At 38.9% G+C, this 16,311-nt stretch overlaps 1 protein-coding gene and 1 non-coding gene across 2 annotated transcripts; both read left to right on the top strand.

Moving 5' to 3' along the window:
* The first annotated feature begins 4,904 nt into the window (after positions 1-4,904).
* On the top strand, positions 4,905-5,014 carry LOC120276567. The gene has a single exon (XR_005541282.1). It is a non-coding gene; the product is annotated as a small nucleolar RNA R71 (small nucleolar RNA).
* Positions 5,015-13,716: 8,702 nt separating this feature from the next.
* Positions 13,717-15,820, top strand: LOC120275244. The gene is made up of 4 exons (XM_039281765.1): positions 13,717-14,894; positions 14,997-15,201; positions 15,294-15,463; positions 15,577-15,820. Exons 1-4 carry the CDS (start codon positions 13,721-13,723, stop codon positions 15,696-15,698), a joined length of 1,671 nt encoding a protein of 556 aa, XP_039137699.1. The 5' UTR covers positions 13,717-13,720; the 3' UTR covers positions 15,699-15,820.
* Positions 15,821-16,311: the final 491 nt, after the last annotated feature.

The following is a 16,311-nucleotide window of genomic DNA, read 5'->3' as shown; positions in this document are numbered from 1 at the left end:
CTAAAAATTTCAAGTTTCACAAGTTTCAACCTCGTGTGTGTGTTAGAACTTTCTACTTCACTTCTTTTGACCTAGAGGACTTCCAAAAGCAAATAACCACAAAAACAACTTCTCATGCACGAGGCGGTAGCTTCAAACATCTCCCAAGGTAGCCCTTTCCTTTGAATGTTCAATGGATGGCTTTCACACTTAAAATAGAGGTAGCTCTTTCCGCATCTTTTACAAACAAAGTTACGATAGCTTTCACTCACCTATAGAGGTAGCTCTTTCTCTTGTTAGGGCATACATAGTATCTGACTTGTCGAGAGTACCTTCACGCTTCTAATAGGGGTAGCTCTTTCCGTTTCTCAACTTTTTCACTCTTTTTTAAATAAATTCTTTCAAATTTGCAAAAAAAATTTCTTCACAAGAAGTACAATGAACAAAACTAAAAGAAGTCCAACATGGTCTAAGTCGCTACAATAGAGAAGTTGTGTGCTCTAATTAGGTGAATAACCATGAATAGCATGCACACTAAAAAAAATAGACACAAAATGGAACAAACTCGCAAGTGTCTACCATAATACTAAGAAACTCCTCTACATTTCCAAACACCGTCAAAAGTTACACTTGGCATGTAATAGAAGTGACAATGAAATCTAAACCCCTCCCCCACGCTTAAATCATTCATTGTCCTCAATGTGTGCAAAAGAGAAACATACAAGGCAATGCAAATAATATTAGGGAGGTAGTGGAATACGATTACTTTCCCGATTCACATTCGTGAAATCATTGAAGCTTGCAACCCAGGCCTAGTGTGTCCATTGTTGTGCCCTAAAAATGTAGGGGTCACTCAAGGTCAAGAATTGACTGAGTGAGCATTCCCTTTATAATTGAGGATGGTGGGTGTTGCAAATAAGTCCTAAGAGGTGTAAAGGAAGAACATTAAAGCTCAACAAAGTAAAAATAACAAAACAGAAAATAAAAATCCACTAAAAGTCTCAAAATAAGTACAAAATAGGCAGGGTCAACCCTTGCCAATAATGAATACATAGTCTAAAATGAAAATACAAAATAGAAATATAACCTAGTGCTCAACGTTGTCCGATGGCATGAACTCTGTCGGTGAATGTGGGGAAGGAGGAGGAGTCGATGTTGGGGGAACAGGAGCTGGAGAAGGGACCAATCTTGAAAAGATATCAAAGGCACGGATAATGTCGGCCTCGATATGTGCCTGAGTAGCCATGATGGTCCGCTAGCCCTCCTGTAGCTGCAGCACAGTGGTCCACAACTCTTGTATCTTTGATCATCATCTAAGAGAAACTACTGTCGAACCTGCTGGCTCTGTAGCCAACGGTAGGGCGCTGTCAGGCACGTCATCTAACTCCTCACCTGCTAGTGGAGGCTCAGCAAGATGATCATCCCCATGGAGCGGAGGGTCTCTTGCCCCAAAGGAGATGGGGTACTGACTGTCTAGAGACCCTCAAGAAACTCCAAGAGTCTCATCATTTGCATGAGCGGTGTAACGTATGGTTCGACGAAGATAGCACCCATGCGCACATGTTGGCCCTAATAAGCAAGAAAATCAGCCAACACGTGCCCTATATGGATAAGCCGACAATCCACCATGCTCTGTAACAGATATAACTCCTGTCGCCCCATCACCATGGTACTATCTGCATGACCTATAATAGAACGAGAGAGTACAACTTGTAGATACCTGTGGGCTAGACAAATTAGATATGACGCCTTTGTCAACCTTGGCTTGCAGCTTTGCCCACTTCTGAGGCAGAGCCACATCTCCTCGGGTTTAGTCCTTGGGGAAAAATCAATAGAAGGCTCCTCGTACTGATGGGTCATAGTGAAATCGGTGTCGTAAATACCCAGCAATAAAGAGAATCGGTGTAACTCAGACGTCGGGGCTCTCCAAAAATGTGAAATTGTACTGGCCCATGTTGAGAGAACCCTACAAAACTCCTGTCGACCTTAAAAGTGCTAAGCACCTCTAAGGTGACATCTTGGTAGACCGGTTCCTCCATGGAAAGGAGCTAGATCCACAAACTGAAGTCTACCATCCAGCGAACCTCCCCATCCAGACAAAAATGTTCTAGCACTGGCCAATCGACAAGATGTGACTTACCAAACCATTTCGTCTTCAAGCGGGTGTACCGCTCTCAAAAATGGGTCATGGAGAAAGTAGGATCAATGGGTGGTGTGGGGGTGGAGGGAGCAGGCACCTCTACCTTGTTTGGACCTGAAGTGGAAGCTTTAATCCTTCCCCTCTTTGCCATCTTAGGCGCGGCTTTCTTCACTCTAGTTATGCTTTGACGTGAAGAGAAAAATGAGGGTAACGGCCAGTGAGGAGCTTCCAAAATAGTCCAACCCCATTCAAAAATTCAAAAGGAAAGTAAGGGGAAGTGAGTGGGAGGAGAAGGAGGCATCGGTGACCAAGATCCGGCCAAAAATCAAATAGAAATAAAGATCAAAGGTCCCCAGTGGTGCTAAAACCCTAGATACTTACAGACGGCTTACGGGCGTAAGCCGCAATCGTAAGTCTCATAGAATAAACAATTACAATGAGCTTATGGGCGTAAGACCTGCCCCGTGAGAGTACTTCTCCTTTACAACCTGAGTTATGACGGTAAATCTCCAATACTGTAGCACATTAAGTTTTCAGGCTAGCTCTTACGCTCATGCTTATGGGTTTAAGACGCCCGTAAGGAACATAGGTTGAGATCCCCAAAAAGTTACGGATCTCAAGGGTTTAAATTTTGCTTTTAAAGTGCTCTGGATACCCTTATGGCCTTCCGTACGGGCATAAGTCACCCATAAGGAACTTCTATACTATGCTCACCAAAATTTACAGCCCGTAAATGCTCTCGTAAGACTCTTTGAATTCCCCTTGTGGGGTGGCTTATGGGCTTAAGATGCCCATAAATTCCTCTATTTGAGGCTTATGGTTGTACTTAAGGGCGTAAATTGCCCGTACGATCCCTAGAAAATTGAGCAGAGTTTTCCATGATTCCTACAGTTAAGCTTAAATACATTTAGGACCTGGGAAGCACACAAAAAGTATCTAAGAACACAAGCAAACAACCAACACTTAAAAATCATGACAAGCTGATCAATTTATTGCAAACTCTAAGAAAATAACAAAACTACAACTAAAGACTCAAAATCAAACAAAATATGAAAAATCTTCCTTGGGTTGCCTCCCAAGAAGCACTTGTTTAACGTCACGAGCTTGACGTACGTGAAACGCGCAATCATGAAGGCTCATAGTAAAAACACTCCTCAAGACCACAATCAACATCTCTGCAATAATGCCCAAGAGTCAAATCGGAGGAAATAGGGAACTTACCAATGTACTAGACTAACTCAGAAGTTACCTCCTTGGGAAAAGGTTTTCTCTTACTTTTCTTAGGGGAAGTGACCTCTCTTCATTGGTTCTTTCACGTGGTTTCCTCAACAATGGTAGATGTAAGCAACATGATGGAATCTTCAACATGAGGGTCATACAATGACTCCTCGAAAGGCTCCTTGTTCATCGTCTCCTGCACACATTCATCCATAAGTGAGTTAGTTCCATCGATGTAATAGTATGTATTATCAAAAGTAGAGGGATGTTTCATTGCATTGGATAAAGCAAAAAATCACTTCCTTATCCCCACCCCTAAGTGTCATTTTACCATTACTAACATTAATGAAGGTTTGGTAGGTAGCTAGGAATGGCCTACCAAGTATGAGGGGCACTTCAACATCCTCATCTACATCTAGAATAAGAAAATCTACCAGGAAGATGGTAGCCAGTTTTTGAAGCAATGCCGAGCTCCCTTCTCTCATTGTCACCATCGATAGCTCCTCGAGTTTCCACTTGTTTGTTAATAAATCCTTGAGAAACTTAACGTACTTTGGCATTTGGGACAAGGCTTCCAGAAACGGTACATTGATGTGCAATTGCTTCAACAAGTCAAGAAATCTCTTAAATTTTTTAATCCGTACGATCATTTCTCATACTTGATGGATAGGGGAAGCGGGGAATGTACTCTTTCAGTGGTGGTGGCTTTCTCTTTTCAACACTCGTAGTAGGTACAGTTTTCCGTGCTAGACTCTCAATGAATTCATTTTCTGGCTCTTTTTCCTTCTCTATCACCTTCTCACTACCCATCCCCAACTCTTTACCACTTCGAAGAGTGATTGCCTTGAGATACTCAAGGGGATTAGCTTCGGTGTTACTCGGTGGACTTCTTTGAGGTCGTTCAAACAACAATTTGGCAATCTGTCCTACTTGGTTCTCAAAATTCTGAAGAGAAGCCTGTTGGTTTCTCAATGATGCTTCTATGCCCTGAAATCTATTGTCCGACTGTTGGAACTTGATGTCTGTACTCTGAATAAACCGAGTAGCACTTCCTCTAGTTTCTGTTGGTGAGGAGTAAACCCTGGCGGGGGTTTTTGCTGTTGTTCTTGACCTCCCTAAGAGAAATTGGAGTGATTCTATCATCCAGGGTTATGCGTGCCACTATATGGATTCCCTTGCTGTTTGGGGCAATACTGATGAAATCCACTTGTTTGACAGATCCATGAGCCGTCCCTACAATGGAACAGTTTGAGGAAGTGTATCCTCCCCCATAAGTATCACAGACTATGACCGTAGCTGATTTTTGAGTAGACAAAATGTCAATCTTCTTGCTCAATGCCTCCATCTGGGCTGCTAATGTTGAAACCTCACTGACCTCAATCATCACAGGGCGCTTGGCAATTGATTTGGCTCTCGAATTTTATTGTTAAATGTTCATGGTTAATTCTTCAATTAATTATTTTGCCACCTCCAGGGTCTCATTGATCCTCCTACTATAGAATCAATGAGCTGTCGGGTACTTTGATTAAGACCCTAATGGAAAATCTAAACTTCCATCCATTTGGGGAGTTTATGATGAGGACATTTCCTCAACAAATCCTTAAGACTCTCACATGCCTTAAATAATGATTCAGTATCAATCCAACTGTGCATATTTTGTAATCTCTTGATGCAACTTGGTTGTTCTTCTTGGAGGGAAATAACGGGCCAAGAAGACGATAAACTGTTCCCATGTTGTGATAGATGCTCGAGGAAGAGCCTGAAACCACTGTTTAGCTCTTCCTTTTAGTGAAAATGGGAATAAGTGGAGTCTGATGGCGTCATCAGAAACTTTGTTGATCTTAAACATGTCACACACTTCGAGGAATCCCCCAATATGATTATTGGGATCCTCGTCCTGTAATCCATGGAATTGTGTTGCACTTTGTACCATCTAGACAAACGCAGGTTTAAGCTCAAAATTGTTTGCTGCAACTGGTGGGCGCACTATACTTGACTGGGAACCATCAACAGTAGGGCGAGCATAGTCTGAAAGGGTCCTGTGTCGGTTCCCCTAGTCTGCTATAGTGTTTAGTTGCTCTCGTTCAACACTCACCGTCAAATATACTGCCTCGTTCCCTAAGGTTATCCTCAATCTATTTCCAATCACTCTCTCTATACTACTCTCATCTTCTGCCAGTCTTAGAGCTTTATCTTTTAGTGGCATGCATTGAAATCAAACAAAAGAAAAAGAATAAAAAAACAACAAAAAAGAAAGAGAATATAAATAAGTAACAAAAAGAAAAGAAATGGCTAAAGTGACCGATATTCAAGTATTCCAAATATCACTAATCCTTCCCCAACAACGACGCCAAAAACTTGATAGGGGTGCAAGTATATGTGTTGATCATGTAATAAAGTTTGCTTGAAGTGCAGAGTGTTGGTCCACAGGGAATGAGGTAAATACTAGTAATAACTCTAAATCCAAAAATTAGCCTAATGAAGTACGTGGAGTGTGTGAAAACAAAACTAGAAGAAAGCTAGGAAATATATATGAGAAAATCACAGGAGAGAATTCAAGGAAGAGAATGATGTCCAAGCATTGCATTCGTCTAGGGTTATGAAGTACAAGACAATGGTTGTCTAAGCATGCAATCCTATTTAAACCGAAAGGTTTCCAGAAGCATACAAAACCCCGATTTCTTTGGCAAAGTGTAACTGAATCAGTGCAGGACTGATACAGACATCCACAAAATTGCATTAATACTCTATGAAAGCTTATTATGGTTGACAATCTCTAAAGTAGACAATCTCCCCCCTAAAGAGAGATTATCCCTAATCCGAATACAGAGTACAAATGGGATTTCTCCTAAAATCTACTCTACATGATTCCAAAGAGAACGAAGATTATCAACAACCAACTTGGAAGGATTGTGGGAGACAAAGTCTCCTAAATACCATAACCAGAGGGCACCCACTATCCTCTCAAATTACAGTAAGCCTATGATAGGTGGGAATTTTTTCTCGTCATGTAGTAATACAAGATATGACAGCTAGGGCTTTCGCCTCATTAGCCATCAAGAATCCATTCACACAATTAGCCCCAAATAGATATTATTGCAAGGGAGAAATCAATTAAAGCATAAGAAATCCAACAACCAATGTCACAAAATATAAACCCTAGAGTTCAACTATGACCAAATACCTACAAATTAGCTCTCCATTAATGGAGTGCAAGCATTCAAGATAAAGAAATAAAGGTAAACATAGGATCTATGAAAACCTCCTTGTCAATCCCTAGGATGGAGAGTCACCGATCTAGACTCCACATGTGCACCCAAGATGAGCTTGATAGCTACAATCTCCAATCCCCTTGAATGCCAGGCCAAATCCCTCTCCAAATCTTACCTAAGATGCTAGAGATTTGGCCCTTTTCTTCCTCAATCTTGCCTCTAAGAATAGCCCAAAGAATAGAGAGATAGAATAGGTAATGCCCTAAAAATCCTCATAAATTCTATTTATACCCAACTACTTATGGGCTGCTTACGGGCATAAGGACTAGGCCATAATGGAATTAGGGAAGATTGTCGTGAGCCTTATGGGATGACTTATGTCATATGCCCCATCCGTAAGGTCTTATAATTTCATTACGGTCCCGTTTACGGCCGTAAACGCTAGACCGTAAGCCTCACTATTTTGCTTCTCACGACTTCCCTTACTGGTATATGTTGTGGTTGTAAGCTCCTCATGATGGTCTTTACGGGCATCCTTTCGAGCGTAAGCCTTGCCCGTAAGTCCTCTGACTTGGCTCTAAATCCACCTTACGGGCATAAGCTGCCCGTAAGCCACCCAGTTTGTCTTGTTCTTGTTCTAATGATGCCAAGAGAACTCTAACTTCATTGTTTTCAGTCTAAATTTCTTCTTTTGGATATCTCTTGCCTTTAAGCAGTGTCCTAAGCCTGTTAGTGCAAAAGACACGATATTTAGCATCAAATTTTACACTATGGTTCTAATGCATACCAAATGAGTGTACAAATAGGTATGAAATACATGAACAATGTACACTCATCACACGCTAATGCGGGGTGTATTGAGGAGCTAGCCTGTGCCTTTCTGGAAAAATAGGACAGACCCTAATAGGGGTATTTTGGTAATTTTCCAAGAGGTAGAGTTTTGGTGTTTTGAGGGTCCCACTTGATGGAAAATGGGTTAATGAGCACAAATCACTAGCTTGATTGTGAGTCATGCCAGCTTTTGGCCGAATTCCATCATCTTGGCCTTAAAAACTAGGATTTTTGCCGTTTTAGGAAAGATTTGACTACAAATCTCAGATTTATAAGCCATTTTGGGAATTAGCTTTATTTTGTTAAGTATTTTATTTTCCTACTGTAAATTGAAAACTTGCCATTTTTGGCAAGCTTTTGATTTATCTCCTTTTTAGGGTATTTTACTGATTGTTTTTGTCTATTTATTGTAAGCCCTTGGGCTAAGTTGAGTAGTTGATTTTGATGAAATAAAAGTGTTTTTTTCCCTCTAAATCCCTGGGTATTCTTAGACTAAATAGGGTTTAGGTTTGTTACTTTGTTGTTGATTTGGGCATTCTCAGACTAAACAAGTCTTCAACCCTACCCCCACTATGTCAGTTGGTACCAGAGCTTCGTTCGTCCTTGGAAGAGATATGGCACCTAGGCGTGAGTAGAACCTTCAAGATATCTAAGAACGCGACCAGATGAATCAATTGGAGCAAAAAATTGGTGCAACTAATATATCAGCAATTTGAGAGCCCAATGGATGTGATGACCTAAAGGATGGCGGCGATAATGAGTAACCAGGTACCAAACGTTCCAAAAACTAATGTTGGTCCTGGTGAGGAGGTGACCCAATATAGGAAAGGTCCTATAGAATATGACCATAAGCGATGGGAGACGGGAATGCGCATTGAGATTCCTGAATTTCATGAGGACCTACAACTAGAGGAGTTCCTTGATTGATTGATGATTGTGGAGGAGATCTTGGAATTCAAAGGCATGCCAGAAGATAAACATGTGCCTTTAGTGGCCACCAGGCTTCGGAACAGAGCCACTGCATGGTGGAAGCAACTAAAGTTAACACGGAATCGGTTAGGAAAGCCAAAGATCTGTACATGGGAGAAGATGAAGAAGCATCTACGTGAGCAATTCTTTCCTTATAACTTTCAGAGGTTGATATATCAAAGGCTACAGAATTTAAGGCAAGGTAACAAGTCGGTGGATGATTACACCACGGAATTTTACCAACTTGTGGCCCGAAATGAGATTCAAGCGACGGAGGATCAGTTGGTGGCGCGTTACATTGGAAGGTTGAGGATGCAGGTTTAGGATACTGTTAACATGTTTGATCTTGTTTCTGTATCTGCAGCACATTAGAGGGCTCTATAGGTGGAGAAATAGTGGCGACATAAGCCTTGTATTGCGAGCGTAACTCACAGCGATGGTAGCAACAGTAGCCATTCTAGTGACATGAACCGTGTTGAAACAGGAGGGCTTACTATGAACGCTAACACTACACATCAGTCTGGCAAGGCTAATAGTGGCACTTTTCGGTGTTTTGGTTATGGAGAAGTGGGTCATCGGCTATCTGAGTGCCAAAAGGCGGCCAGGAAGAAGGTACTTCTCATTGATGTGACCGATCTCGAGGAGGAAAAAAAATTGCAGTAGATGAGCAACCTGATGATGGGAAAAACGATGAGTTTATCGAAGGTGATGTGGGTGTTGTATTGGTTGTTACGTGGTCTTGTATAACACCAAGGGTTGCTGAGGAGGATTGGTTGAGGAGCAACATATTCTAGTCAACTTATACCATCTTGGGAAAGATATGTCGTTTTGTGATCGATACAAGTAGTTGTGAGAATATCGTGTCTGCAACAGCCATTCAGAAACTGGGGATCAAAACCAAGAAGTTTCCTAATCCTTACAAGCTTGCAAGGCTAAAGAAGTTGGGTGAAGTAACTGTGTCTCAACATGCTTTGATCTCTTTTTCTATTGGATCTAAATATAAAGATGCCATGTGGTATGATGAAGTTGCTATGGATATGTGTCATTTGCTGCTTGGGAGGCCTTGGCAATATGATCGGAGCATTGTGCATGATAGTAGGACCAATACTTACAGCTTTACCAAGGATGGTGTGCAGAATGTATTACTACCTAGTAAGGAGATCGTTCAATTGAACCTTGGAAAGGACACTACCAATCTACTAACCTTGGTAAGATTTTAGGAGGAGATACAGGAGTCATATTTGAGGAGAAAATATAAAGAAAGTGCTAAAAAAAGATATAGGTATCTAGAGTTCGAATTAGCGATTATGTGTGGGCTGTCCTAACCAAAGAAAGGTTCCCTGTGGGAGAGTACAATAAGTTGTCCGCCAAGAAGATTGGGCTAGTCGGGATCATTGAGAAGATCAACTCTAATGCCTACCGACTCAAGCTACCAAGCTATATTCAGACAGTAGATGTGTTCAACTTCAAATACTTGGTACCCTACTACGGTGATTCCTTAGATGATGAAAATTCAAGAATGAATTCTGTTCAGCCTGGAGGGAATGATACGGGGCGTATTGAGGAGCTAGGCTGTGCTTTCTAGAAAAATGGGGCAGGCCCTAATAGGGGTATTTTTGTAATTTTCTAAGAGGTAGAGTTTTAGTGTTTTGAGGGTCCCACTTGATTGGAAATGGGTCAATGAACACAAGTCACAAGCTTTGCTTGTGAGTCACGCCCAGTTTTGGGCCAAATTCCATCATCTTGGCCTTGAAAACAAGGATTTTGCCGTTTTAGAAAAGATTTGATTTGATTATATGTTTGGCTACAAATCTCGGATTATAAGCCATTTTGGGCATCAGCTTTATTTTGTTAAGTATTTTATTTTCCTGCTGTAAATTGAAAACTTGCTCTATTTGGCAAATTTTCAATTTGTCTCCTTTTTAGAGTTATTTTAATGATTTTCTTTGGTCTATTTATTTTAAGCCCTTGAGCTAAGTTGAGTAATTGATTTTGATGAAATAAAAGTGTTTTTTTTTGTTTTTCCTCTAAATCCCTGGGTATTTTTAGACTAAACAGGGTTTAGTTAGGTTTGTTACTTTGTTGTTAACTTAGGCATTCTCAGACTAAACAAGTCTTCAGCTCTATCCCCGCTGTGTCACACGCACTCTGCCAGGATGAGTTTGACAGCTACAATCTTCAATCCCCTTGAATGCATATTTGAATCCCTCATCAAATCACTCCTTAAGTGCTGGAGATTAGTCTCTTTTCTTCCCTAACCTCGCCTCCAAGTATCGCCCCCAAAGAATAAAAGAATAGAATAAATAATGCCTTAAAAATCCTCATAAGTTTTATTTATACCTGAGAGCTTATGGGTTGCTTACGGGCATAAGGGTTAGGCTGTAAGGGAGCTAAAAAAGATGGTCGCGAATCTTACGGGAACACTTACGCCAGTAAGTCACATCCGTAAGCTCTTTTGTATGTGTTACGGTCCGGCTTACGACCGTAAGTGCTGCAGCGTAAGCTTCACTGTTCTGCTTCTTGCAACCGCCCTTACGGATGTATGCTGTAGTCATAAGCTCGTCTGGATGGTCCTTATGGGCATCCTTACGGTTGTAAGTCTTGCCCGTAAGATACTCTGAATTAGCTCTAAATCCCTCTTATGGGCATAAGCATGCCCGCAATGTCTTTTGGAATTGACTTATGGCCGTAAGGCTGGCCGTAAACTGCCCATAAGCCACCCAGTTTGCCATGTCCTTATTATAGTGATGTCGAGAGAGCTCCAAATTCATCGTTTGAGGTCTCAAATACTTCTTTTGGCTCTCTCTCTCTCTCTCTCTCTCTCTCTCTCTCTCTCTCTCTCGTCTTAGAATGATGCCCTAAGCTTGTAAATGCTAAACACAATAAATTTAGTATCCAATTCCATAATATGATCTTAAAGCATGGCGGATGAGCGTACAAATTGGTATAAAATACATGCATGTTGTACACTCATCAGCTATGTATAAAATTGTGGAAATGACCCACAAAAAAATTCAAAATTATTGTTACTACATATATATATATATAGTAAGTTGAAGCATTAAATTTAAAAAATGGGAGTCAAATGTAAAATTATTTGATGGAGTAATATTTATGATTTGTTAGGAGGCGGTTTTAATCATCTTAATGATTAATTATTGCCTTAATTTAAATTTAAAAAATAAATTGTTAAAAAGAAGAGGTTATATGCGAATAAAAATAATAAATTGATAAAAAAAAAGAAGGGGGTTGTAAGTAAAATGAATTATAATATTTTGGTGAGAGGGATATAGGATGTAAAATGAAAATCCTTTCATTGTTGTTTGCTTGTAATATTGAATTCCATAACTCTTCCAAGCCTTTTACCATCCCGGCCAATAGCATCCATTGATTCACTGAAGTCTGAAGGGTTACTAAGGCAATTTTGTTTTAGGTGAAGATACCATCCAAAAGGACAACTAAATCTTTTGAGTGTCGCGGCTGGCTTCTCAACATGATTTGGATCCTTTATTTACACTCTAATCACCATCCTATTTTTTTTCTTTGGTTTTTTTTTTCTTTCTAATCAAGGTTGTAGAAACTTTTGTAAAAGGATTTGAAATTTTTAAACCATCTAAATTTGAATCTAGGTAGTCAGAACCGGGTTGGACCGGCCGGTCCAACCCGGTTGGACCGGAACCGGACCCTAGGCCGGTCCGGTTCCATACCCAAAACCGGCCCAGAATAAACCCGCTCATAGACCGGATGAACCGGCCGGTTCAACCGTGAACCGGATGAACCGGCCAGGTTCATCAGGTTTTCACTTTTCACAAAGTTTTCAACTTTTCAATGTTTTCATTGTTTTCAACCCTAAAAACCTAAACGAATTGAAGAGCAGAGGACTCCTGTGACTGAGATCGACACCACCAACATCTCTCAGACTTTCCCTCCTATCAACGATCAAGGCATCATTGCGTCAACCGGCAAAGCGGCAATCACCGGCAAAGCGGCAATCGTTCTAATTTTGTGAAGAAAGGCCCATCTCTCTCTCTAGCTCTGAAGACTTAAAGAAATAGGTATGATTGTTGAATCGTATGATACTAAGATGATAAGATCTTAACTTTCTTGTCCTCCGCCACCTCCACCTTAGCCACACCGTCAGGGTTTGAATTATCATGCCTCTTTGAGATATTTAATACCATCTCTGTCTACATGCTTGAGGCTTCATGACTTCTTTTATAAATTTTATACTCCAAATTATTTGTTAATGGCTGCCCAGTCAATGCTATATAGTATATATCAAGCTGTTTGACTATTTCCAGTGCCCAGTTAATTTGGTTCCAAAATTGAGAATCCCCTCTTCTCATGTGTTTGTTTCTATTATTGTTTAATTAGAAAGTCAATTCTTTTGCCTGTCTAACAAGGATGAAGAATCATGTAAGATAGCCAAATTTGCCTGTTTATCAGTAGGCTTGTTATTTATTGAGACAGAATAAGAACAACTTATATATATTATTATATACCCGTAGGTTTGTCCAGGAGGAAGTGAAAAATGAGAATCTCTATATAGACACTGAATTTATGTAATTGCTAAATTAGTAGCATCACATGTATTTTGAATTTTTTCAGCAATTTTTTTATTTATGTAAATTATCATAATTTACTATTTCATTGTTATTTAAAGGTTGTCATAACTTGTATTGATGTATTATACATTTATAATATAATGAGTGGTTTAGATTCTAGAATCATTAGATTTTGTTTTTAAATCATTAATTACTAAATTATTTGTAAAACTATTGTTGATTATATTAAGCTATTAATTAATTTTTTTTGTAGTCAATGGAGACAAATAATGTGCAATCATCCGCCTCAAGTGGTAATGTTCGTTCTAAGACCGATCCGGCATGGGAGCACTTCACTTTATCTATTAATGATAAAGGAACAAAGGTTTACCATTGCCTCTATTGTGGAAAAAAATATCAAGGTGGGGGAATTTATAGAATGAAAGAGCATTTAGCCGGGAAAAGTGGTAACATACTTCCTTGTGGGAAAGTCCCTCTTGATGTTCGTGAATGCATCAAAGAATATATCACTAACTCCACATCTTCCAAATCAAGAGGGAAGGAATTAGTTAAAGAAGCATATGAAGAAGTAGAAGAGGTTGAAGAACAAGAGATAAATCCTACCAAGAATTTTGGAAAAAGGAAAGCAAAAGGTTCTTTAGGAAATTTTATAACATCAAAGCCAACTTCACTATCTCAACCAGGAATCAAGAGTGCAATGGCAAGCAAGCAAGCAATTCATAAGGCAAATATGGCATTTGCTAGGTGGTGTTTTTGATGCTTGTATTCCTTTTTTAATGCTATGCGGTCACCTTATTTTTCAACCAATGGTGGATGCTATTGGGAGTATTGGTGTGGGATATAAAGCTCCTTCTTATAATGACATGCGAGTTAATTTATTGCGGGATTGCAAGAAAGAATGTCAGTTGCTTATTGATAGCTACAGAAGCCAATGGGCTAATTGTGGATGCACAATTATGGGAGATGGTTGGACGGATCAAAGGCAAAGAACTTTGATTAATTTTTTGGTGTATTGTCCTACAGGAATATCTTTTGTGAAATCTGTTGACGCCTCAGATATTTTAAAAGATGCCACCAATTTATGTAATTTATTCATGGAGATTATTGAATGGGTTGGGCCGGATAATGTGGTTCATTTGGTGACTGATAATGCAAGCAATTATGTTGCGGCAAGAAGGTTAATACATGAAAAATATGATCATATATATTGGTCTCCTTGTGCTGCACATTGTCTGAATTTGATTTTGAAAGATATTGGAAAAAGAGATCATGTAGCGGAGCTTGTATCACGTGCTTCCAAGGTGACTATTTTTGTCTACAACCATATATACATACTATCTTGGTTGAGAAAAAGATCTGGATGGAAAGAGATTGTGCGTCCAGGAGTAACACGTTTTGCTACTACATTCATTACTTTGAAAAGTATCTATGATCATAAACATGACTTGCAAGCATTGGTAACAGATAAGTATTACACAAGTCATAAGTTATCTAAAAGTCCAGTGGGTAAAACAGTTACTTCTATTATCTTGGATGGCAAATTTTGGGAAGAATGTTTATTTATGGTGAAGATTGCAGCTCCCATCATTAGGCTTTTACGTGTTGTTGATGCGGATGAGAAACCTTCACTTGGTTATGTTTATGAAGGCATGATTAGGATTCGAAAAGCAATCATGGCCATCTTCAGAAACAAGTCTACAATGTATGGTCCCTATATTAAAATTATTGATGAGAGATGGGATAAGCATTTGCGGCGAAACCTTCATGCAGCTGCTTATTTTTTGAATCCCGCTTTTCTCTATGATAAAGAAGCATTTTGTGAAACTCCAGAAGTGATGCAAGGCTTGTTAGATTTACTTGAAAAGAGAAGTATATGCAGTGATAGTGAAAAGGCAATGAGGGAGATCAGATTTTATCGGGATCGATTAGGAAGTTTTAGTCGTGAATCAGCTCTTTCCTCTGCTAATAAAATACAACCAGGTGAGTAACAATAATAATTGATATATTTTATATTCTACTTTCATTTTTACTAATTGTGTGTGGTTCTAAATTTTTAACACTTTATTATGTAAATTATTTCAGATGAATGGTGGAGGCTATTTGGATATAGTACTCCTTTCTTGCAAAAAGTTGCTATTCGACTCCTTAGTCAAACATCATCTTCTTCAGGATGTGAGCGTAACTGGAGTGTTTTTGAGCGAATTCACACCAAAAAAAGAAATAGATTGGAGCATCAAAGGCTTAGTGATCTTGTATTTGTAAATTATAATCTTCGTTTGAAGTGCAGGTAATATGTAAATTTTATAAAGAGCATGGTGTTGAATTTTATTTTTAATGTTCCTTTAGTTCTTTCATCTTATATAATTTTCTTTGGTATAGGCTTCAATACAAAAAAAGAAATTATGATCCGGTTGATTATGATTGCATTGACAAAACGGACTTTTGGATAGCTGAAGAAGAAGAAGAAGCAGAATTCGTAGATGGAGATATGGTTGAAGCAATATATGCAGAAGATGCTATTCCAACTTTGGATGAAAGCCAGAATCAAGGTTAATGAATCAATGATAAGCTTTTAAGTTAATTACATGAAATTTTTGTTTTAACATGATGCAATTTCTTAACATTATTAACCTTCTCTATTTTTGGATTGTTTTGCCACTAGATGACGTGGATATGAATGAACTCAATGAAGAAGTGGATTTTGAGTTATTTGGTAATGCAAGCTATGATGATGCATTTGATCAACATGAGAACTTGGGGCAAAGAGATGATAATGAGGGTTGAATACACCATCAACCATGATTTGTGAATTTTGTTTAAGAATGAACTTTCTAGTGAATTTTTCTTATTCAATATGTTGTATGGATTTTATTTGAATGTGCTAAAAACTTTTGTGTGTGAGACTATGCATTTTTTTACCTTTCTTAATGGGTTTATTGCATAGTATGATTTATATGCATCATTTGCTTAGGATTACCTATTTAGTGTATTTTATGGGTTTGATTTCAATGTTTGAAAAACTATATTAGTTCATTTTATTTAGCATGCCCAGGGTTTAAAATTTTTAATTTTATGTGTTTGATTTCCCCGTTTGAAAAAATTCATGAGATTTATTTTATTTAGTCATTCATATAAATTTGGTTTAAATGTTGTTAGTGTTGTGTTTTAATTATATGGAATCAAGAATTGTTTTGGTTGATAACTTGATATATTGTGTATTTGATTTAAAAATTAATTCAATATTTAATGTATTTTTAAATTTTTATATTATATTTTTAATTATTTATTTATTAATCCGGGTTCGGCCCTCTGCTCAATCCGCTGGCTGGGACCTTCCTGACCTCTGAACCTGGACCTTCTCCCAGGCTCAGTCCTGGGCATCCGGCTCGACTACCTA

This window comes from Dioscorea cayenensis, chromosome 14 (genome assembly GCF_009730915.1).
Source record: "Dioscorea cayenensis subsp. rotundata cultivar TDr96_F1 chromosome 14, TDr96_F1_v2_PseudoChromosome.rev07_lg8_w22 25.fasta, whole genome shotgun sequence".
Classification (NCBI taxonomy): domain Eukaryota; kingdom Viridiplantae; phylum Streptophyta; class Magnoliopsida; order Dioscoreales; family Dioscoreaceae; genus Dioscorea; species Dioscorea cayenensis.
The sequence above is the reverse complement of the archived record's forward strand: the minus strand, read 5'-3'. Positions and strand labels throughout refer to the sequence as shown.